General features: G+C 39.8%; 1 protein-coding gene across 1 annotated transcript in view; it reads left to right on the forward strand.

Moving 5' to 3' along the window:
- Positions 1-5,619: 5,619 nt before the first annotated feature.
- BANK1 (B cell scaffold protein with ankyrin repeats 1) overlaps positions 5,620-17,500 on the forward strand; it is a 382,288-nt gene continuing 370,407 nt past the window's right edge. The window contains 1 exon segment of the mRNA XM_032460712.1: positions 5,620-5,824. Within this exon segment, the coding sequence (XP_032316603.1) occupies positions 5,740-5,824 (85 nt within the window). The 5' untranslated portion in view covers positions 5,620-5,739.

Genomic DNA, 17,500 nt, shown 5'->3' on the forward strand with positions numbered 1-17,500 from the left:
CAGACTTGTTCCAAAACTGATGTTCTTTCCATTGTACCTTACTTTCTCTTTAAAATTAATACATTGTGAATTCAAGTCCTGTTCTACTTTCATTGTTTTGCTTAAGGTATTGACTTGGTTTTCATTCAGTGGCATTTGTTTACTTTAACCTAATAGTACCTACAGAGATATTGCAATTCCATTTCTAGTTTTAACCTCAAGGAATGAAAACGTAGGATGCTCAAATAGCTTCATTTCCTCAGCTAATAGGAAATTTGCGTAGACCACAATGCTGAGCACACCAAATCTGAGGATCAAAAGAATTTTAAATCCTACGTTCTTTAGAAGTTTACTTTGTTTTAATCTGCTAGTGTCGTTCATGTGGCTAGCAGCATGACTAAGTGCAGAGGACTGTTTTAATGGCTGAAATTGGTCCTTAATAAGGTGGGACAGGTATGCAAGAGAGAGAAATTATTTTCCAAGAGAATTGTCAAAAGAGGGGTATGAACTAATGGTCCACCAATGAGATTTGGGATGAATCTAGGTCTGCATGGGAGTAGTTTCTTAAAAGAGGTGTGTAGACTAAACACAACATTTTTCTGAGCCCTAAATGTAAACTGCACACAGGAATTAATAAAAATAAAAATAACATTTGAACATTTTCTTTAACTTTTCAGAACGCTGTCATTTTTACTGTAGTATCATACAGAAAATCTATGAAAAGTAATTTTTCAGGCTTGGTGAAATATTTTGAAAAACTTGCCAGGGAGAAATCTGATAGGTTGATCATGCTTGCTGTTATAAAACTGGCTATTCCCTTGCGAATAGTAACTTCTACTGTTTAATTTGGATTGCTTCGCCTGGAGGAGATAGTCTTGAATAGCTGACGAAACAGACTTATCTCCTAGAAATGTTTTTTTTTTTTTGTAAAATGGGCATGATTGTTTCCTTTTCTTGAAAAATAGAACTACATCTTGAATGAGAAGAGTTGAACACGAGCAGAGAAGCAATGGAGCATTGTTTCTGAGAGGAGGGGCTGTGGCTCAGTTCAGGTGCCAGCTCTCTGCTTAACGACTGTGCAATCTTGGACAAATTCCTTTTGTTCTATGAATCTTGTTCCACACTTGTAAAATAAAAACAATGATTGCCTATCTGATATCTATGTAGTTATTCTCAAGAATAAATTAAACAGTGTTTTTAACACTTCAAGCACATGGTAAAGACTCAGAGCATGTTGGCTATTATGGTAGTGGCTATTGGCTATATTGTTCAACATTACAGCTAAAAGTATATTATAATTTATCAAGCTTTTAAGCAAACTGGAAAAACTAGGTATCTCTCAAGGTAATCACTAACTTTTACCAATTCACCATGATTGCTGTTTGTATGTATAATCCTGGATTAAAATTTACTTTTATTAACCACATGATGTGTCTGTTATTTGGGTATTTCTACTTAACAGAGAAAATGCTTTCATTTGAATCAACTTCACAGCTTTCCCATTTTTTTTTTCTTTCCCTGATGTATAATATAAAAGACCTGGTGGTGAGACACAGTGATGCTACTAAAAAGACCAAATTCTAGAACCAGTTTCCCCAGCACAGATTTCTTGGCTCTTTTCCTCGTTGGAAGATAAGTGAGAGATGGTGCCGTGTTCCTACCTTAGCTTTGTCTTCTTTAGCTTGAAATTTGCATGCAGTAGGGAAATTCACTGGAACCAGCTCATTTGTCTGACTCCTCTCAATCTCAGATCTGAATGAAGGAGTAGGACTCTCAGAGGCCCTGCCAAGTTCACACAGCTATCTGGGGCAGAGGGAAGACAGCCCTTCTGACTCTCTATCTAGTGTAGTTCTCACTAATTACCTGATGTCTCTCAGCTGGCTTCTCAGCTGTCATTCTCCCAGATTTAGTCTCTGTATAAACTTCTCTGTTAAAATGAAACAAGCCAAAACCAAAACTTTGTCTTTTTCACAGAGGGTATTTTTCCTACCCATCCCTTCTTTCTTTACACCATTGCTTACTGGATGAGAACATGAGTGGAGATGTAGGTCTTGAAGGCAGAGCTACTAGCTGCTCTTCCAAAAACCTGTAAATTATGGATTTCAGGGATGCAAATATAGGTAGGTGCTGTGGCTCTGGGAAAGTTGTTGGGTAGATAAGGTTCTCCCTGTCTCTGATAAGATCTCTTAGACTCTTGGCTTTCAGCCTTTCTTTTCTTAGCTGTAACAATCTTTTAAATCATAGATCAGGAGAAATTCTCCCAGCCTAGTCCAATTAATTAAGATAAATTCTTGTGCATGTTTTTGGAAGGAAAGGAAAGTTTGATATTCAAAAAAATACATCTTTGAACTTTGGATCCAAATGTATTTTTTAAGGAGAATGTTTTATGAGAAGGACTTTTGGTTTTATTTTGGAAATTTTAGTTCTTTATATTTCATATAAAAATGAATTAGGGAAAAAACAGATTACTCAAAGTTAATGAAAATATTGAACTCAACTTTGAACTGTTGGTATGGGTAGTTGAATTTCCTAGGCCAGCTTTCTGAGTCAGAGCTGAAGCACATCATTTCCCAGTTCTGGCTTATAAAGCCTCTTCCTTATAATGTCTTCCTTCAAGAAGGGAAGCAGCTCAAAGTGAAAAGAAGGGAGGAGTATTGAGTGGAAATGATGATTCATTACCACAACTCCCAGTAATAGACTAATCCATTCACACAGTTCATGGTCATCTGTTTTTCTACGCCAGTATGATAATGAATCACTGCTGTTTACTGCTTGGGGTGTAGCACCTTTCAACACCTGTAAGAAAGAAATGCTGTTTGAAAGCTGGTTTCTTGGTTCGGATGCCAAAATGGTTTGTGACATGCTCTTGTTCCAAAAGCCTCGTAGTAGAAAGGACTACATTCATATTCCAAACTTGAAGAAACTGTGCTTCTCTTAGGGAGGGACTGTGTCCTTCCTGGAAGTGTCTCACTGGAACGAGATCTGAACGTGCTTGCATCACTGTCACTGTCAGGCAAAACAGACTTGGGCCATAATTTGTCCATGTTGACCCTGGCTTATTTACAATAGACAAGTACAAATAAGGAGACATAATTCTGCTTTTGCATCTTACAGGGAGTTTATTATGTTTTGGATTCACTCTCCTGCCTTTGATCTCTCCAGGAAGTTTTAGGTCAAGGTAGTAGTTAACTCTTCTTCAAGTTAATCTTGGTCTACAAATTCAGACTTTTGAAATTAATTCTAAAAGCAGTTGACTTTAAGAACGTGTTGGAAAATGAAATAAACTGATCTCTGGAGATATCACATGTACCTATATTAACCTAGAATTGTTTGCTGAAATGTTTTGTTCAATCATTTTGTTTCTAATGCTGTTATGTTAAGGTACAGTGTAATCCATGTTTGGATCCTTCAGAATTGATGGATGAGGTCCTTGGCCTCACAACTTTGAATGTTTATGAGTATAATTTATTTTTATTTCTCTAATAATGTATATTATTATCACCTCACCTGAGATTTCTGGTATGAAATTGGGCTATCATCATTTAGATATTTGAAAATTACACCTATAGGAAAGTAACTCTTTGAGAGTATGCCACAGTCTCTCCAAAAGAAATGAAGAGGATTAGAATACAAGATGGGAGACCAGAACCAATGTTGTATTTCTCTAATAATGCTGGCACAGCCGAGTAATCCTAGAATCCTGCTGCCTAAGTCCCGCAGCCAGCAGAGGCAACTCCCTGGAGAGACACTATCTCCAGTTGGATGTGAAAAAGAGTAAATAATACAATGAAATCGTTAGGGATTAAATGGCAGCTCAAATAATCTCTTTCCTTTTAGGTTGAGTACACTTGTTTTCTAAGCAAATTACAAACGAGTCTTAGAAATACTATTTTAGTTAGTCTGGTATTTTTTACTTAAAAACCATTTTAAGCCTAGTCATAGTTCCAGATGGTCAGAATGAAAATCATGCAACTCACTCTAGAGGTTAAGCTAAAAGTTATAGCTGGGAATTTACCACGATTTTGTTGTATTTTAGAAATTCAGAATGTTTGAGGATCTCTAATATGTCTGACTATGATGCAGAGACAGTGAAAATAGGCCTGATATGGCTGTAGTATGACAGAAGCAGTTGTATGCAAGACAGTCATTGTCAAGTGACACAAGTACGAATGATGTTGGCCACATCAACACTGAGTCACCCATAATTCAGGTGGATCCTATGGCAACCTAATGATTTTTTTCATTCATGCCCACAGAGGTGGACTCCTTCTTTCAGAAAGTACTTGAAACAACAGTAACAAAGATGGAAACATTGACCATTTCCATGGGGACATTACTTCCTAATCTACTGCTGTGGACTGTTCCTCCAGGGCTGATAAAAATATATGGAATTTTGTGGTTCTTGCTATTTGCTGAAAATCAGCGATAACGTGGTGGCACATCTCAAATTGCAAATGATCTAAATCTTTTCCTTATAACTTTCTTGAGGACTATCCAATGTCTAAGCTTCCCATAATTACTCATCATTCCAAGGCATTCTAAGGCATCTAATGAACTACCTTTGTGGGTTACTTTCTGTCAAAATACAGTGTTCCTACACAGGATGAAGTTTGATTTCATTACATTTAATACATATTTAGGGAGCAGTGAACACATGGCAGGTGTTTGACAGGTGCTGCAGACACCACCTGGATCTTAGTAGTTCTCATGAACTTACTAGAATGTAGAAATAAGGGAGGACAAATTGTGTCTTCGAATACATGTCTTTATTATGAGGATTGCAGGGGCTCACAAAGTGTCTGAAATATTTTTGAACTATGAGATTTTTGGCTTTGTAAACTATGGAATATTATTTTCCTTCTCTGAGCCTTATGTCTATATGCAAAGTGTATATAACACCTACATTACATGGTGGTTCTGAGGATTAAATTGAACACATATGTAGCACTCAGTGTAGTAACTGACAGAGAGGATGCTCCATGGAAAGCATGAAAGCATGTATTCCTGTTATTCCTCTCATGGTCTTAGGAGGATCATGTTCATCTAGAAACACTAGGAATTTAGAAAAGAGCATCATGGTTTTGATTAGCTTGGAAGTCTTTGGGCTTACCGAGTCCATTTATGAAAGATCTGTGGGGTGGAAAAGACTCTGGTACCTGCCCAAGTCCCTTACAAAGAGAAATGAGGGTGAACATTTCCTAAATTCTTTTGGAGACTGAATCACTGAATAGGGAGACCCCTGCTGAGGCAGAGAAGATGCCAAGGGCTGTGCTTCCCTTTGGAGGGTTCTATGAAGAAGCTCTGCTGATACCAAATGGAAGAGAGCACTCGTTGCTTCTCAGCCACCTGCTGGACAATCAGGCATCAAACATTCACTCTACAAATACGTATTTCTTAAATGAGTACTATGTACCAAGCATTGTTTTAAGTGATGAAAATAGAGAAGTGAAAAGGTCAATGATGCGAATCGCTGTTATCATGGAACTTACATTGTTGTAGAGGGAGGAGGACAATAAACATGGTCCAAAAATAACAATGTATGAGGTATGTTAGAAGGTGAAAAGTGCCAGTGAGAAGAAGGAATCTGAGAAGAGGCATGCTGGCGGGTGCAGCTTTAAGTGGGGTGGCCAGGGTAGGCTTCAGTGAGCAGGTCTCCTCTAAGCAAGTATTTGGGGAAAAAAAACACAGGAGTGAGTGAGTTAGCTAGTCCCAGTGAAGTATTGGAGGGAAAGGAGACAGGCCTGGTGTGAAGACTCTGAGATGGAACCATGCAGGTGCGTTCCAGGACCACGGGAAGACAAAGAGACCAGAGCCGAGTATGCAAACAGGAAGAGCATCTGGAGAGGTAATGGGAAGTCTGATCACATAGGACTGTGTGGACCTTCCTAAGAAATTAGTTTTTAACTCCCGCTTATGTGGGGAGCCCCTGGGGGGCTTGGAACAGATGAGCATTGTGCTTTGACTTCATTTTTGTAAGTCTTGTACTACTGCTGGATGATAGTAGACTCTGGGGGCAGGAGGGCAAGGTACATGGTGGGGTTGAGAGCAATAGTAAGAGCTCTCTTAGGAAGCTCTTTCCATTGAGGAAGTTGTCCACAATAGTAGCCAGGCTATCTTGATGATCAGTATCTTAATAGCTCAGGTCAGGTCAGGTCAGTATCTTCAAGGTCAGCGGGAAACCAGTTCCACCTGAGCAGAGGAGTTGCAACTTGCAGGAAACACTGTGGCCATCCTGTTTGAGGTTCTGATGGGCTTCCCTGAGCAACAGTGGTAGCAGCGCTTCAGGAGCTGAACAGTTATTGTTCGGTCAGTGTCGGGAGGCAGAGCAGTGGTAGCTGCAGGAAACAAGCACTGGTGCAGGCTCCACAGCATTGTGCGTCATTCAACAGGAAGGTGGTGGGTGAGCACTGTAAAAAGCAGGACTGGAAGCGTGCACAGGGTGTGCTTTGTGCTGTGCAGTTGGTAGCCCCAGTACTAGAGGAGCCTTGTGTTTGGATATATCAGCATAGATAGTTTTAGAGTCAGTGGGAACAGACACTGTGGCAGCGTGATCATTTGTAATACTAAGAAGTAGTTTAGGCATCTAGGATCTGCAGCATCGATTGCCTTAGGGAAGGAATATTGCAGCAGAAACGCAGTAAAATTTCAAAAGGTCTATTCCACCAAGAGAACTCAGGGAACAGAGAATGTTTGATGAGTCAGAACAAATCTTCCAGCTCCCGGAGACTTCAGGTTTGGGGGGTGAGGAGAAGAGCCAAAGGCAAAGCGAGAAGGGTAGTTGATGTGGGTGTCTGAGATTCAGGAGAACTGTTTCCTGCTCCACGTAAGCTGAGGTGCAGCAGTGATGGTCAAACCGTAGAGGAATCTGGGGGGATGTGATAGCAGAAGGTATTTGAGCCTTTTCTACAGGGTAGACCCAAGGAGAAGACAAAACCCCTGAAAGGAAATAAAGCCCTGTGTGGTTTGTCTAGGCAGATGCGTGTGCCACAGTCCTCAGTTGTCTGTATTGCAGCATGGAGCGGGAGTGGAATGACCGTCAGAGCTTCAAGGGAGATAGCAGATACAGAACTGGTGGGGGGGGGGGTGGTCTGTGAGGAGAGCCCCGTTACACTCTAGTGAGCCCTACTGGGCCCTTTGGATTGGGATGAGGAAGAATGCAGCTGTGACCTGTGTGAGATGATCACTGAAGTACCTTTTGGATCTCAGAAAGTGGTAACTAATGGTCTGATTTCCCCCACTCCTTAGAGCACAGAGGCAACTCCGCTAAAAATGGAATTGTACGAGGCTGGGATGAATGTCAGGGACTAGTTGAACTAGACATTGAATTTCTTGAACAGTTCAGGTTTTGAGTTGAGACTTGTATTTTTGATGCATTTGTAGAGCCCAACTTCATTTTAATCCTCAGGGTTAAAATATATGTAAGTAAAGAATTAATTTTTCCCAGTTGTTTACATCCACTCCATTGAAGCCCCCCCCCCACCAAAAAAAATATTGGGTGGATACTTTAGACAAAAGATTTCTTAGATTATAACTTAGGCTCTTGATTTTTTTTTTTTCCTGAAGTGAAAAATGAGAGTAGGGGTGTGTGGGAAGAAACTGTTTTCTTCACTCCCTTCTTTTCAAGGATCTCAGATGCAAGGAGTGAGATTGACCTTCTTCAGTCGTGATGCACTGACATCATCGGTCCATAAACAGACTTTTTAAATCTTAGGTATATTTTGTAGACAATATAAAGAACAACTGGAAGCCCACCTCCCAGACTCAAGATTTGGAATATGAAGTATGTGATGATCTGAAGTATGTGATGAATGAAGGATCTGACGTATGTAATGTGATGATGATTTTTTTTTTTTTTTGCTTTGGATAGGGAAAGTTTAATATAAAGAATGTTAACTGCCCTGGGGGCTAGGAGCTGGAGAGGCTGTGAGAGCAGCTGCACATGTTGCAGTGACTGCAGCAGGCCACCAGGGGGCACACGGCAAGTGGGAGGCAGAACCCTGTTCATCCTGCCATTTCTTCCCAATCCCCTCTCTACTGATAAAGCTTAAAATCATGCAAGTTGGCAAAGGAAGGAAAATATTTTAAAAATCCAGGTCCATTTTTCACAGAGCAGGCAAATGGGTGAGTTTGACGCTGAGAGACAGTGAAGTGAAGTGATGACCAGCACAGTGCCTTTCCTTTGCAGAGCTATCCAGCATTGACCTATTAAAGTACTCTATTAAAGACAGAGGTGCAGGAAGCACATGGGTAAGGGAAGATGGAGATGTTAGTGAGGGGGAGTGGAATGAGGGCACACAACGGACCAAATTAGGGAGGAGCTGGGTGAGTAGGAATAAGAGTGAGGGAGTGAGGACAGCAAATGAGGGAAGCAGGATGGGGACCTAGGGAAAGCAGAAGGGTTGCAACAGCCGCATTGGAGGCTATGTTATGAAATCAGTGAGGAAACAAGATTTGCCAAGAAGCAGCAGTGAAATCTTAGTTGATGTTAGATAACATGAATTTGTAATATGCCAAGGTAGTTGTTTGTCTCTTTATTTCCTTAATTAAATTTTGCTTTAATCTAATGATAGTTATTTAACTGGTTTGCCACATGAGGAAAAGATTGGTCATTTTTTGTCTTTTATAAATATACTTTTTTATTCTGTAAGAACTTTAAAACAAAATTTCATTTTAATTCACTGCAAGAGCATAAAATATGAGCCTTTGGAGCTTTTCATATAGGTATATTGGCTTTTGTGTGTAACAGGTTTATATAGATCACTTTCATCTTTTAAATATTTGGCATGCCATCTAGGAAAGGAAGAAGGGAGGGAGGGAAGAAAGGAAAGAGGGAGGGAAGGAAGGAGGGAGGAAAGGAAAGGAGGAAGGGGAGGGAGGGAGAAGAAAAGGAAGATTAGTGAGGGAAAGGAAGGGAAAGAAAAGAACGGGAAAGATGGAGAACTCACATGGTCCAGGGATTTGGGGCGTCCTCCTCTCACCTTTTCTCTTGCATATATGAATATTCATTCACAGTTTAAATGGTTGAAGAATTTTTGAGTGAAAAATGTCTTTAATTTTATACTGCCCCTACACTGGTTACAGGTTAAACATGTAGGGAAATACTGACCAGAAATACTACATGTAATTCAAGAGCAAGGGTAGGACATTTGGAATTGGATGGACTGAGACTGGCCCATAATAGGCTTTCAGTAAATAACTATTATTAGTAATTTTTAGCAGTTTTTCAAGCCCTCTCAGCTGAGGCCAGTTCTGGTATAGTAGAAATGGAGGCAAAGGGGAGGAATAGGAATTGGGTGTTGTATACTTAGTGGTCTGGGCACCACTCTGTGACTACTATGATGTATCAGGGGCAGGCTGGTCCCTTTTACCTTAGCAGGGATAGGTACATGCACAGGCTAGTGCTGTGGGAAGAGAAAGATGGGTGGATGCGCAGGTCAATGCTAGGCAAAATGATGACAAAAACAATTTATTATTGATAGAATTTTGTCGTAACAAAGCATCTATGTCAAAAAAAGAAAAGAGCAAATCTTGTTATCTTTAACCACCCTTCTATTTATGCCTTCACCCCATCATCCACACAGAATCCACACACCCTTGCCTTTCAGTTCTTCAGTTTCTGGCCAAACTAATGGCAACTAAGATTCTCAGGTCATAGCAGGATATGAACAGGGAACACTGTGGCTTGGGGACTGCTTTCCTCCCTCACCTTGCCCAGCACATAACTTTTATTTTGTTTCCAGGGCCTGATTTAGGAAAATTTGACTTATCTTCACCCATAATTTTAAGGATGAAGGAAGAGAGCTTCATGCGATTTTGCAGCCTTCCTCCTTGAATCGGGTTTTCTTTAGACAAATAGGAAGGTGACCTAGAAGGCTGGCTCTTAACCTTAGAGTTCAGTATGCCCTAATTCTCTGCACCTGCCCCTCCTGTGCTCACTTCACAGTCCTGCCAGGTCCTGTGTCTTAGTGCAGTTTGCTTTCATTTGAAGGCAAAATAGATACCGCAGCTCGGTCTCTAGCGGCTCATGACTCCCCAGGGGAGCCCTCCGTCCTGGGAAGTCCATCGCTGTCATTTGGTTTCTAAAAGTTGAGGGAAGCTTGACAGGGAAGGGTACAAGTCTCTAGGAACTTTACTGCAAAAACAACTCAGTTTCTTACTAGAGACTTCTTTTGTGCCAAGAAGTCTGAAAAACACCTTGTGAGCACACACTGATGTCTAGTATGTAAATCAGTGATATCTAGTAAGCTCTCAAAGGGCTATTAGCTTCTCTCCAATCCACTAAAAGATGCTTCATTCTTGCACTGGGCACAAGTGATGATGTTCCTTGGAAATTTTCCAGGTAAACTTGTTTGGAATTGTGAGTAAGGCTTTCATAGCATTAATAAGACCTCTCATTAATTCTAAGAAAGACATGTTTCCCAGTTGCCTCTCACTTGGCTCATCTCAAGAACATTTTTTGTCCTGAAAAGTGTATCTAATTGAAGTCATGTCTCGAAATAGCAGCATATAAAAATGCTTATGATACAGTAAGTGAAAGAAAAAGTAAAATTCAAAAAAGTAAAAATACGCTCTGGTTACAGATTACAGTTCTCCATGGATAAAGATTAATAGGATTAGAAGAGACATGACAAGTTCTCCGGGATGCTGAAGATTCTCAACAAACACTGATGAATGAACTATTAATGCACATTAAAAAAGAGAAACAATGGTTAGAGTGGTGAGACTGTTGAAAAATTATTCAATTTTCTTTTGAATATTATATTTATAAAATAAGTTATTGAAAATCAACTGGATGACATTGTTATTAAAATCCTCCATCTTCTTTATAACGTCACTCTTTTCCCCACCTGAGCTGTTTATATCCTTCTTATGGCCAATGTCCAGTGATAGAAAAGCAGATCCAAGCACTGAGAGTTGTTCAGCTGATGGACAGATATCACTTACATGTCACTGCATTCTCAAATTTAATATTGTCTAATAGGATGGCCTAATTTAGGGACTATGTGATGTGTTTCCAAAGAATTTTGGTCCCCCAGATACCTGTAATTTAATACTGATGCTTACATTTTATCGATGTGTTCCATTATTTAAAGCTTGGTCACAAATGAATGCAAATGCCTGGGGAAATAAAACTTCAAGAATCCTTGGTCATTCGTACTTTAGCGTAAATCATGTAGGTAAAGAAGAGAGAGAGTATGAGGATGCTGGAGAGGGAGTGGATTTAGGAGAGGACATACTGAAGAGATAAAATGACAAAGAAAGGAGAGAATAGGAGGCTAAGTACTGCTTGCCAGATTCTTCTCAGAGTTCACTCCACTGTGGCTGAGTTGCAACAGGGACCATGGAAGGTGCTGCCACCATGTTCAGTTGGTGAGAATGTGGTCGGAGATACATGGTTTGGATGCAGGTGTGCTTGGGGGTGAAGACAGTCATGTCCAGGCTGCCTCTGGCCTGTGGGAGCCCTGAGCCGGCAGTGAGTCTGTGGAGGGATTAGGACTTCACTTTTCAGCGGGGATTTGCAGCCATAATGTAGAGCCGGGATTGCAGGACGTTTAACAATTGTTCAGAGAGCACTAGGAGAATATTAAGATCACATTTCAGAGCTTTTAATACTGTTTTCTGCTATAGATTATGAATCTATAAATTCCAACCCTTCATTCTCAATAACAAAAGAAATATCTGATATCAGTTACAAGATTTTGACTGTGTATTAATGCCCAGTCTCAGAGCAATCCAAATTGCCTTCTTCTGGTGGTTGTTACTCTGTACTTTCTTTTAAATGATGAAGATTTTATTAAACAGAAACGATGTGTTGGCTTGACTTGTGAGTTTGTACTTACCTGCTCCTCTAATTATGTAACTGACCCTTGTTTAAAGTAATAAAAAATGAAACATAGACAGAACTCTCACATCAGGGAGCCTGTGATAGTTGTGTTCCTTGGTTTAAAGAAAGTGAGTGAGTGTGTGTGTGTGCGCGCGCATGCGTGAGAGACAGAGCGGGTGCACACACATGCATGCAAAAGTGTGGTTACTAGGGTGAGAGAACAAAACAGGCGTAATATGGAGAAACATTTTTAAGTGTTTACCCTATGCCAGACATTGTAAGGTATATACCATTATTTTCTTATTTCCTAGCTTATGAAACTGAACAGTTAAGTCACATGGGTATGGGTTTTTTAAAAAAACTGTAGAAATGGAGAGATTAAAATAAGAGCTATTAGTAGGGGAAGGGAGCAGCAATTCTGTCATTTCCTGTCCTTTTCAGAGCTGTGTTTAAGCATGCTAAAATGAAAGCAGACAGACTTTCTGGTAGCTATAACCCTTCCCATGGTTAGTACTGGAAAATTAGGTGAGTTATACATGAATTTTGAGTTGCAGTTGACTTCTTTACCCATTTTATTTAAATCTCACTGACATAGTTTGATGGTTGTTTATTTCCTTTATAGTTGATGGTATTGTTATGACATGACATTGAAATCCATTCCAGCTGAGGATGTTGTTTATTATCATGGTTATTTGTAATAGAAGTAACACAGAAAGGGTCTGAAATCAGTGACATACTGCTTTTACAGGCAAGAGAGCTCCTTATATTAATGTAGAGCTACATTTAAAAATTACATCCCCAGATTTTTTTTCCAGGTCTAAAAATGGGGCATTCAGTGAATAAATGTTGCTATTCATTATTAAACAAGCAAGTATATAATCAGTTTGATTCCTTTTCACATACACAACACATAGCAAACACACAGACACTACAAACCACACACACACACACACACACACACACACGTATATCTGTTCAAAAAAGACTATACCACAAAAATATTGAGCGGTTATTGCTGAGTGGTGAATTGATTTTTTTTCCTTTTTGATTGACTTTTAAAACTGTCCACAAACACACGAAAAAACAGGACCCATCTGCAATAAGAAAACTTGTAGAAGTCAATTAACCAATATTTATCACACTGGTATCAATTAAGTGGTATTGTACTAGCATCTTTGGAGACGATACAGTCATGTATCAGGGAGACTCCTGCCCTCTAGAAATTATTTATTGTGAAGATAGGCACAAAAAATGAACACAGTATGCTAGTGGTATGGATACTGATTTCTTAGTGAGAGAGCAATCCCTTAGAGTTCTGTTGTTCAGCAGGGATTGCAGAGAGAAAAAGATATCAGGCAGAATTAAAAGATAGGTCCAGTTCAAGGAGTCATGTGAATAGGAGGCAAGAAATTCCTGTTGAATATAAAGGCTTCCATAAAAACCTAGAGATAAGAAAGTACTCTATTTATTTGAAGCTCAGAGGGGGATTAGTAAAGAGAAACGGTAAGATTGGTCGTAACTGTGGCAGCCCTTGAATGTCAGATTAGTCTCTGCTTAGACAAGCCTCTTTAAGTCCTCCTAGCAAGCCCTTTTCAGAGGGCACAGAACAAAATAAGGAAACCCCAAAGTCTCAGAAGGGGTGTTCCAGGCTTCACACCCCCATTTATCTTGAATTTTGTTCTTTGTCCTGTTTGCCATGCTTGTTTGGTATTTGCATCTTGATTTCAAATTGTCTACTTTGTTCTCATCTATAACTTCTTCAAGGTAGTATTTATTGAAACCACAATCTAGGCACCGCAGGTTAGAGGTGCCATGGCCTCAGGACTGTACCGTACTGTGTGCTAGCCAAAGCCTCTCTTTGCCCTGGCAGGCACTTGCCAGAGGAAGGAGATAAGAAAATGTATTTGTTATTTTGCTATGTAACCAACACCACCAAGGCTTAGCAGCTGGAAGCAACAAATGTTTATTATGACATTCGTTCCTGGAGGTCAGGAATCTGGGAGGGCCTCTGCTGGGTGGTTGCAGCTCAGGTCTCTTTAAGCTGCAGGTGTTGGCTGCTATCTCTGAGCACTTTGACAAGGGCTGGAAGGTCTGTTTCTGCACTCCTTCAAGTGGCCATTGGCAGTTTCTTGCTATATGAACCTCTTTCTCAGGCTGCTCAAAACCTGACTTCCCCCAAAGCAAACGATCCAAGAGTGAGAGGAAAAAAAGCCACCAAGATGGAAGTTACAGTGTCTTTTACAACCTAATCTCAGAATTGACATATTATCACTTCTGCATTTTTCTAGGGGGTCACACAGACTAACCTTGGTACAACATAGGAGGGAACTAGACAAGAGTGTGAGTACCAGCAGGTGAGGATCATTGGGGACCATCGTGGAGTCTGGCTATGCATGGATGGTTAGGTAATTTTTCTGAATCATGTTATGATATAAACAAATCATTTATAAAGACGAATGTGACAGCCATATGTACTATATTTCTGCATTTAACATGGTGAAGGGGGGGGTCTTTAAAAATGGACCTGGTCTATTTGGCATTGTTTGGTTACACTGAGAGACACATAATGCCTAGAATTCCCATTTCCAGAAGAATGGCACAATGCTCTATGCAGAAATGCCAGCTGTGAAGCAGGGCCTACATTGTGATGCCTGTGTGAGCAGAGAGGTCTGCACTGCCCACTGAGGTCAGGCATCCCTCCTGGGGAACATGGAGAGGGAGAAGTGCGGGGGTCCAGACTCTCAGCTGCTGTGCGACACTAAGGCACACTTTCTAGCCATCTGATAAGTTGAGTTCATTGGGGTAGATAAAAACATTTTAATTGTCTAACTACTTGGGACGTCTGCCCTCTCTGTGCACTTAATGGCCTTGGAGGCTGAGGATTGGTCCCTACAGAGTTTTGGCGATACAATAATGCATCCTGGAGGACTGATGGAAATGATTAGACTGCCCTAGTTATTCTTTTGGCTCATGAGTTTGATCATGGAAGTGGAAGCCGAAAATGGAAGAAATAGGAAGTTGAGGCTCAGGAAGATTCAAGTAAAGTAACATTTGATTTTCAAAATTTTAAAGCAAAAAGGGACTACAAATAGTTCATATGCAAAAAATAAAATTAGTAGATTATAAGTAACCAAGTTATTTCTAGTGTTTTTTGAAAGCCTAGAACCCACTTGCATAAGTAATATATATATTTGAATATAATATAATTCCCATAACAATTTGCCATAACAATTTCTACCACATATTTGTAACATAGAATTCTGTGATCAGATTGAGTCACCACAGGGCCAAATTTTTCTTTAATATTTGTAAAAATATCATTCATGGTCCTATTCCATACCTCACTGGAAGGCCAATATCTTTTCTAGAGATTTCTGGAAATTTTCAGGGATGTATGCATCCCAATTCAATTCCCAGTTCCCACCTCAACCTGATTAGCATGTCCTTCTGCAGCTAGGTTGATTCCTCCATCTAAGATCAGCACAGACATGGACCACACGTTCTTTTCTGTGCTTCCCCCAAAGCATACGGGACAAGCAGTACACATCATGTAGCTTTTAGGATGTTATTTAGTGGGGCAGAGGAGCAGGTGCTCCTGGAGAGGTTTCATACCATCTAACAGATAGCAGAGAAAACAACTTAAGACGTAAAATTTTCTTAAAAACTTCCATAGGGACTCCTACTGCTAGGGGTCCTCTGACCACAGCCTCCTACCATGCTGCTGCTCGTCTTTTCCTTCCAGCTGTCACACCATCCTCGCTTCTGCCTCACCCGTTGTTACCGTTCTAATGTCCTTCTTGACGCTGCCTCCCTCCCCTCCCCCACCCCACACTCAACCTCCTTTTGTTGTATTTTCTTCTTCAAGACAGTTCAAGGAAGACTTCTTTTATACTCAAAGCCACCACCAAGGTATTTTTCTAAACAAAAGGCCGTGTCTTCTCATATGAAATATAGCATTCCCTAGTATGCCAAAATCCAACGCAATCTATTCTTACATTACAGAGGAAATTTTCTTTATTCCCAAATGTAATACAAAAATGCGAAATTATAAGCAAAATATTAAGATAAACATATGATTATTGCTCTATTGTTTCTGACACTGGTACTTCAATGTTGTTATTTTATTTTATTAATGACAATGTATTTAAATTACTCAAGTTCATTGGAGGTATAAGACTTAAAACGTTGAACTTGGTTTGTTGCTAAGAATAAGCCTTTCTAACAATTGACAACTCATGTAATTTCAAGTACCTAACAGCTTATTCTTATTTTGAGTAATCTTGCATTATTATTTTAAATACAGCATAAGTCGTACAAAAGGAGGTAATTGGCAGTGAAATGTCATAGTACAGCTTTTTATTATTTGTTACAATAATTCTTTTAAAAATGCAGTCACCTGCTAACGTATAGCATTTATTCAGTACATTTCCTTTTCAAAATACTTCACCCATATGAATTATTTCCATAAGCACCTCAGTGAAACAGATAAATATTATCCTCTTTTCCAGATGGGGGTATGAGGCAGAGATAGACTGTCTAACATCATACAAAGAGAAAATTAGGATAAAGATGTAAGCAAGACTTTCTACTGTCTTCTCACCTTGCTTATTATAATATCTATGTAGTTTTCTTTCTAAATAAAAGTGAGATTAGAGTTTTTCTCAGAGACAGTGACGTTGGCTTCACTCTATGGTCTTTCCTTGAATCTTTTTGGTGATACAGCTTATCCCTGACCTTCACTTTGCCTTTTTTAAATTAATCTGGAAGAAAGTGTCAATTTTATATTCTCATGTTAAGGTATCTGTGCAGATAAACATAAAAAAGCAAAAGCCGAATTTACTTACATTTTAAAGCTTCCAAATGCATCATGGGAAACTCCCCATGCATCAAGAGCTCATCAAACCAGGTAAGCCGCAAACCAGGGGAGCCTTAAGGTCCGGTCTTCCATAGCCGGGCTTCTACAGAGTGTGTTTTGTGTCACTGAAAATCCTCTCTTTATTCAAATTTAGATAATTCTCCAACTATCAAAATTTAATTTTTATTGTGTAAGTAAGTGGCTTGAGTAAGAGGAAAAGTTATAATCATTTAATTCAGGTAATTAATAACTGATGATCATTTTGAACATTTGATACGTTTTTTAAAAATTTAAGTTGGATCTCCTCACTCTTCTCTTCAGAATCCTCTGATAACTTTCCATTCACCCAGGATAAAATGCATGCTTTGATCACAGCCTCTGAAGCCCTCCTACAGCTTTCCCCCTTCCTCCTTTGTTCCAGCCACACAGGCCTTCTTGCCCTTCCTTAGGAATGCGAGCACACCTCTTTCCCCATCCTGCTTGGGGCCTGTGCTCCTGTTCTCCCCTCTGCTGTGATTCTCCAGAGACTGCCTGGCTTCCGGGTTCTCTGAACTCTCCAAAGTGAGCCTGCTTTAAATACATATTTAGCCTTGTTTCCTGACAAAGACTTGTAATAAATAGTCCTTACTTTACCAATTACACTCATGTCTCAATGTCTAAATGTGAAGCTATGGGTTCTGAGTGTGAACATTCATCTGGAAAGGGGAGCATGCCCAGCCAGCACTGAAAATTATATCCTTCTTAAAAATGCTAAAAGACACCCAAATTCTATTAACAGTTTTATCTTTAAAACATCACTTGACCATTTTAGACTTTAAAAATGCTATACGAGTTTTTCTAGT

Source organism: Camelus ferus, chromosome 2, assembly GCF_009834535.1.
Source record: "Camelus ferus isolate YT-003-E chromosome 2, BCGSAC_Cfer_1.0, whole genome shotgun sequence".
In the NCBI taxonomy this organism is placed as follows: domain Eukaryota; kingdom Metazoa; phylum Chordata; class Mammalia; order Artiodactyla; family Camelidae; genus Camelus; species Camelus ferus.